This window comes from Sminthopsis crassicaudata, chromosome 2 (assembly GCF_048593235.1).
Source record: "Sminthopsis crassicaudata isolate SCR6 chromosome 2, ASM4859323v1, whole genome shotgun sequence".
In the NCBI taxonomy this organism is placed as follows: domain Eukaryota; kingdom Metazoa; phylum Chordata; class Mammalia; order Dasyuromorphia; family Dasyuridae; genus Sminthopsis; species Sminthopsis crassicaudata.
This window is the reverse complement of record NC_133618.1, coordinates 326,900,901-326,908,124: the sequence shown is the minus strand read 5'-3', so window position 1 is coordinate 326,908,124 and position 7,224 is coordinate 326,900,901. Positions and strand designations below refer to the sequence as shown.

General features: G+C 41.7%; 1 protein-coding gene across 1 annotated transcript; it reads left to right on the top strand.

Annotated features, from left to right (window-relative positions):
- The first annotated feature begins 449 nt into the window (after positions 1–449).
- On the top strand, positions 450–6,182 carry TMEM30B (transmembrane protein 30B). The gene has a single exon (XM_074290303.1). It carries the CDS (start codon positions 2,322–2,324, stop codon positions 3,387–3,389), a length of 1,068 nt encoding a protein of 355 aa, XP_074146404.1. The 5' UTR covers positions 450–2,321; the 3' UTR covers positions 3,390–6,182.
- The last annotated feature ends 1,042 nt before the right edge of the window (positions 6,183–7,224 follow it).

Here is a 7,224-nt window from a genome sequence, read left to right as displayed (position 1 = left end):
GGATACTCTAAGTTGTAACGCCCTCCCCCAAATTGAAATCCTATCAAACTTTTAAACCAGCTACATGTGTTCCAAATATGCTTGCTTTTACTGATTTCTTTCTTTTTAATAAGCATTAGTGATGATGCCACCTATGCTCCTGTGAGGGATAGTTTTTTGTCCAAGATATTCCATATTCCTTCTAGCAGTACCATTGGAAGCAATGAATCACCAAGTAGCAGTAATCTGTTTTAACAAGTCTTGACAGGCTTGTTACATCTTGTATACATGCCTTAAGATGGCAGAATTCGTTTATTACTGTAACACATTAAAAGATAACAGTCTTAGTACCCCTCAAGAGGGAATCAACAATTACTATAACTCATCTCTTCTTTCTTTGACCTGGATAACCTCACCTGATACCACTTTCTGATTATTATTCCTTGGAGAACAAGCAATCACTTCTGTCAGTCAATACAATTTATTAAATACCTATCTTGTGCCATGCAGTATGCTATAAATTGGATACATGGGGAGGAAAAGTCTTATTTTAAAGCTGCTCAGTGTCTAACCAAGGCGAAAACATACAAACTATGGTCCAGCATAAATTGAAGATTTCAGAGGGAAAAGTACTAGTATTAAAGGGAATCAAGAAAGTTTTCTTATAAAAGGTAGGGTTTTACAACTGTTTGGACATGTATACATATATTGTATTTAATTTATACTTTAACATATTTAACATGTATTGGCCTGCCCTTTGGGGGTGAGGGGGAGGAGGTGAAAGGTTGGAGGGAAGGGCTTAGCCATTGTCAAGGTTGTGGAATTGCCCATGCATATATCTGGTAAACAGGAACTATTAATAACACACACACACACACACACACACACACACACACACACACACACACACACACACACACACAGTAGGGTTTTAGCCACAACTTAAAAAGCCAGGAGGAGGCTTGAAGTCAGATGAAAAGGGAGTTCCTGCCTTTGTTTCCTTGTGTCCTAACCTGGGAACATCCATTATCCTGGCACAGGTAAAAATTCCTTCCTCCTTGTTCCCCCTGGGTTTTCACACCAAGGCCCTACATGCCAATTTTAATAGGATGCTGTATTGTTTCAGGTAATATGAAAAAGAGGGGGGAAAGGGAAAGAACCCCAATACCTTTTATATTTTTTCCTGCCTTGGGGAGATATTTTGAATTTAGCTAAATTAACAAGACTGTGTTCAAATAAAGACCAATAAAAAAGTATGCCTTGAAGCCATGAAAGCCTAGTTTAAGCTACTACACGTTTGGAGGAGATAAAGAGTCTTGCAAGGCATGATACTTTCTTGTAATAGCACCAGGAAACTCAAGCATAGGAGAAAAAGTACAAGACAGAAATTACTCAGAGCTGTGGGTTGGCACCTCAGAGGGTGGAGGAAAGGAAGTAGCTGACCACAGGCTTAATAGACTGGAAAAAACCAGGGAGCAACCAGGAACCAAAGGCTTTATTAAAGGCGAAGAACAGGTTTGGGAGGAAGGAGATAGGGAAAGGTGAAAGAGTCATCGGTGGTCAGGTAAATTCCTGAGCTCAGAAGCTCTGTGGAAATTGCTCCCTTTTAAGGATATTCATTCTGTGTGATGTTGGAGTGGAGGTGGAGATTCCAAGTCTTTCTTAGCTAAATTATGTAAGTAGTCCCTTAAGACCCGAAAATCAGTTTCTTTTGGGGGGAGAAGAGAAAAAGGAAATCTGAACATTCTTTAAGTGGCTGGAAGCTAAGAGGACACTCTTTTTGTGGATACAGGACAGCCACAGAGGCAGAATGTCCTATCTTTTCCTTGTTAAAATAGATTTGTAGGTGGTAATACTAAAACAAAGAAAGAAGCAGCCTCTGATTTTGTTCTGGATGGGAGATAAGGCTCCCGAGAGAAGGCTGTGTGGAGAGAACAGAGGTCAGAGATTCCCGCCACTTGACAGAGGAAACAAAAGTGAAACTCGGATCTACCTGCACAGCCACCCGCCCAAGCAAGAGGAAGCTGCGGCCTGCCATTCACCTAGAAGGGCGGGGTAAGAACCCTGAAACCTGAAGCCGAGGTTCCCTCAGTCGGAAAAACAACTGGAGCCCGAGCCCGGGTGCACTTTTGTCACCCAGGTAGGGGCGGGCTCAGAGGGAGGATTCACCTGGGCGGAGGCGGAATTTGGAAGCCAGCGGACAGCTAGCCCCGAAGCGGGGAAAAGGGGCCCGTCGCCAGACTCCCCCAAGCCGGGTGGAGGGTCGCGCCCCCTCCCTCCCATCTTGGCCTCAGGGATTCAATTTTGGCCGCTCGACGCCCACCAGGGGACCCGCCACAGTCATGGCCTGGAGCGCGACGTCGCCCGGGGCCAACCAGCCGGACAACACGGCCTTCACGCAGCAGCGCCTGCCGGCCTGGCAGCCGCTCCTGTCGGCCGGCATTGTCCTGCCGCTGTTTTTCTGCGTGGGTCTGGCCTTCATCGGCCTGGGATTGGGTCTCTACTATTCTTCAAACGGCATCAAGGAGCTGGAGTATGACTACACGGGCGACCCGGGCACGGGAAACTGCTCGGCTTGCGCCGCGGCCGGGGAACGCGTGGCCCCGCCCCCCGCCAACTGCAGCTGCCAGTGGTGCTTCTCGCTGCCCGAGCTCTTCCAGGGGCCCGTGTTCCTCTACTACGAACTGTCCAACTTTTACCAGAACAACCGCCGCTACGTGGTCTCTCGAGACGACGAACAGCTCAGCGGGCTGGCGAGTGCGCTACGTCATCCCGCCAACGAGTGCGCGCCTTACCAGCGCAGCCCCACCGGCGTGCCCATCGCGCCTTGCGGGGCTATTGCCAACAGCCTCTTCAATGATTCCTTCAAGCTGCTGCACCAGCGCCTGCCCGGCGGGGCCTATGTCGAGGTGCCCCTGGACCGCACCGGCATCGCCTGGTGGACCGACTACCACGTCAAGTTTCAGAACCCGGAGCCCATCAATGGCAGCCTGAAGCTGGCCTTCCAGGGCACAACCAAGCCGCCCAACTGGCCGCGGCCGGTCTACGACCTGAGCCCGGACCCCAACAACACCGGCTTCGTGAACCAGGACTTCGTGGTGTGGATGCGCACGGCGGCTCTGCCCACGTTCCGCAAGCTGTACGCGCGCATACGCCACGGTAACTACTCCGCGGGGCTGCCGCGCGGGGCCTATTGTGTGAATATCACCTACAACTACCCCGTGCTGGCCTTCGACGGCCACAAGCGCATTATCTTCAGCAGCATCTCGTGGATGGGGGGCAAGAACCCCTTCCTGGGCATCGCCTACCTCACCTTTGGTTCCCTCTGCATCGTCACCGGCTTCGTCATGCTCGTTGTGTACATCCGGCACCAGGACGAGAACGGGGACGGGGAGGACGAGGACGAGTGACCCGAGCTGGTGGCAGCTCGGATGGGGACCTCTTTCCCCCCCTTCCCCCCATTTCTTACCTGGGTGTCTTCTTGCAAGCATTTTGAGCTTCCTTCCCAACGCTATCCCACTCCTCCTTCCTGCAAAAGTCCCAATCCTGAACAGCTCCTAATCGTCTTTGTGGAATAGGGAAATAGCCCTCTAAACTAGTTTGATAATTGGGAAGTTGTCCCATCCCATTTCCCCTGTAACCCAGTTCTTCATTGTTTGAAGGAAAGATACAAAGTCCAGGAAATTTATCCTCCACCTCTTTGAGGAGGAATGGTTGAATCTTTCTAGTTTTTTGAGCTCCCACCCTCTTTTAACATCTTCCTACCCCACCCCCCTCAAACTTCTCTCCCCCTCTTGCAGTAACATTTTTTTTTTTTTTGAGGCTGGGGTTAAGTGACTTGCCCAGGGTCACACAGCTAGGAAGTGTTAAGTGTCTGAGACCACATTTGAACTTGGGTCCTCCTGAATTCAGCTGGTGCTCTATCCACTGCGCCACCTAGCTGCCCCATGCAGTAACATTTTAATTGTCCTTGGGGAGGTGATTGAATGATAGCCCTGAAGTCCAAGGAAGTTTCCCTGTCCTTTCTTTCATGTGTTAGAGGTTTTAATTGGGTCTTACCATTTTTTTTTAACCTACCTCTTTAAAACAACTTCTTAGTCCATTCCCCTTCCTACTGTGAGCTTTCTGTAGAAATGGTACCTAACTCCTTTTTTTCTTTAAATTGTTCCTGTGGGAGGAGTTAGATAATTGACAGGAACTTCAGATAATTGTTCTCTTTTCATTGTTTGAAAGTTTCTGAACGTTACTACTGATGATGTTTTAGATTTCAAGCAGTCACCTTCTATGAAGTTCCTAATTTTATAGATGAGGAAATGGAGGCCCCAAAAGAAGTAGCTTGCCTAAGTGGATGAAACTAGTGACAAATCGTAAGACACTAAACCCATTGCTCTTATACTACATTGGCCTGCCTCCACAAATAATAATGATTGACTCTACAAATCATGATTTTGTTTACTTCCTAAGGAAGTACTAACATTTTTTCTTTTTACTATTGGGGTAGAGGCTTGACATGTTTCTATAGCAATAATTGAAAGGTAGACTATTTTTGCATGTTTATCTCAACTGAGCCTCAAAACAAAGTTATAAATATAACAGGTAACATCTTCATTTTACAGGTTCAAACAACAGGTTCAAAAAGGCCGAGTGGCTTGTCCATGGTCACCTATCTCATAAGGGTCAGAGACAAGATTCTAACCAAAGTCTTCCTAAATCCAACACCCTGACCACTCTACAAGGCTTACATTTGTCAGGACTTTTCTTTTATCCTGTACAAAATTTACTTGCTTTCTTATATTTAAGGGAACATGCATTCCAACCACATCCCTTCCTATAAATAAGAATATATTTGATTTTCTATAAGTCTTTGTCTAGCAATTAATTTCCTGAAAGACCAAGTGATTCCAGTCAGAGGGACTGCAGGACAAACTAAGGGCATAAAATCAAACTTAAGTTTTTTTGTTGTAGCAGAACCTATTTTAATGATCTTGTATTTGGCACATGCTTTACCAAATCCTAGGCAAGCAATAAATCTCAGGAAAGTAACATTTTAGGCTTCTCATTGTTTTGTAAACCTTAATGCGAAAGGCAAAAATACTGCTTTTCTGAGGATTCTAGAAGTAGCTTCTCTTTTAATTGTGCTCTCAAATAAAAATTGCACGTTTCTTGTAATGTTTAAAATTAATGCTGTGGGCAGAGGAAAGATACTACAAACTGAAATCTGAAGAACTTTTTGAAACTTTGAGAAGATTGTTAAGCTTTGAACTGAATCTTTTTTGTGATAATTTAAGTGATTGTTTAAAATTCTCCTAAGAAACGATTGTCTTTTTAAAATCCCATCATTGTATGTAATTTATTCTTAGAAGTTTAAAGAACAGAACCGTTATATTCTTCTTATCTAATTTATTCTGGTGACAGTGTGCATGCAAATGTCCAGAACTTTATTAATTAGTAATATTGGGCATTCCCTTTATGAATGATTTAGAATAGATTGCTTCTGAGCTCTCTTCCACCTCTCAAATTCTATAATTATGTTTTTCTTTGCACTTTTGCACACTGATCCTGGGATCATGCTACTGTCCACGATAATCACCATTAAGTATTGTGAGATCCTGAATTGAATACATTCTGAATTACCAAAGACATTTTTAATTATATTCAATGCAATTCTTAGATCCTAATTTTTTTTTTTTTTTTTTTTTTTTTTTTACTTCAGAGGCAGCTTGGTTTAGAGAGCTAATGTTGATTTGCATTCAAGTTCTGCCTCTGACATATTGGCCATTTGATTCTCAGTAATTGATAACCTTTTGGCACCCCACCTAATTTTTGAATTTTATAAATTATAGAACACTCGCTGATATGCATTGCCAGAGGGTATTTCATCATTAGGAATTTCCTTCAATGAAAGCACAGTTCTGGACCAGAATGTGAAAATTACTAAGCCATGTAACTTTTTATTAACCACACTCAAGGTTTTTATGCAAACAATTCCTAAAATTTGACTAGAGAATTTACTGAATGTTTATGTATTGGGGAGCTAAAATTCCATATTTCATTGTTACTTTTATACTATTCCATCAGTCTGTGTAATTAAAAAGTAACCAATGTTAATTTTTTATAAAATGTTAATAAAAATTGAATTTTCCTATTCTTTTGCTTATTGAAAGAGAATAAAGATATTTCCATGTTTACTTTTTTTTAATGCACTACATGCCCAGTCTTAATTTTATTTTTTGAAATTTATTATTTAATTTTAACATTTTATTTTCAAATTGAATTCCAAATCCTTTCCTTTAAATTCCCTCCCTTACCCAGTTGAGAAGATAATTTATTGGTTATTTACATGAACATGGGAAACATTTTCATGTTATTCATTAAGCAAAAAAGGTGAGAAAAATAAAATGAGAAAATTACTTCAATTTACACTCAAGAGTTCTCTCTTCAGATGTTGATAGCGTTTTTCATTATAAGTCCTTTGTAATTTTCTTTAATCATTGTATTAATCAGAGTAGCCAGATCTTCAGCAGTTAATCATCATTATAACATTGTTTTTCCTGTACACAATTCTTCTCATTTAACTTTGCATCAGTTCATATAGGTCTTGACATGTTTTTTTTTTTTTTTTCTGAAACCAACTCTTCATTTCTTAGAAATACTCTTATTACAACCATGCCACAACTTGTTCAACCATTCTCTAAATGATGAGCATTCCGCTTCCAAATCTTTGTTAACATGAAAAGAACTGCTATAAATATTTTTGTACATACACATTCTCTTCCTTTTTCTTTGATTTCTTGAGGACATAGACTTTGTAGTGGTATTGATGGGTCAAAGGATATACAATTTTACAGCCCTATGAGCATAGTTCCAAATTGTTTCTTAATACTAGAATTCACTGTTCCACTTCATTAGTGTACTTATTTTTCTTTTATTCCCTCCAGTCTTTATCATTGTGGGATAGTGTGAGGAGATAGATCAGAGTTGTTTTAATTTGAATTTCTCTAGTAATGATTTAAAACTTCTTTCACATGTTGTTGATAGTTTTAATTTCTTCCCCAAAACTGCCTATTCATATCCTTTGGCCATTTGTCAATTGGGGAATGGCTCTTGTTTTTATAAATTTGACCCAGTTCTATATTCAGTATAAGAAATGAGGCCTTTATAAGAGAAACTTGTGGTAAAATTTTTTGATGTTCAATATCTGTTACCTTTTAGCAAAATGTAGTTTACCTGATTATCTCTCTTAAT

What these genes read in the sequence shown, in the direction of transcription:
- TMEM30B (XM_074290303.1), top strand. Translation starts at nt 2,322, where the DNA reads ATGGCCTGGAGCGCGACGTCGCCCGGGGCCAACCAGCCGGACAACACG.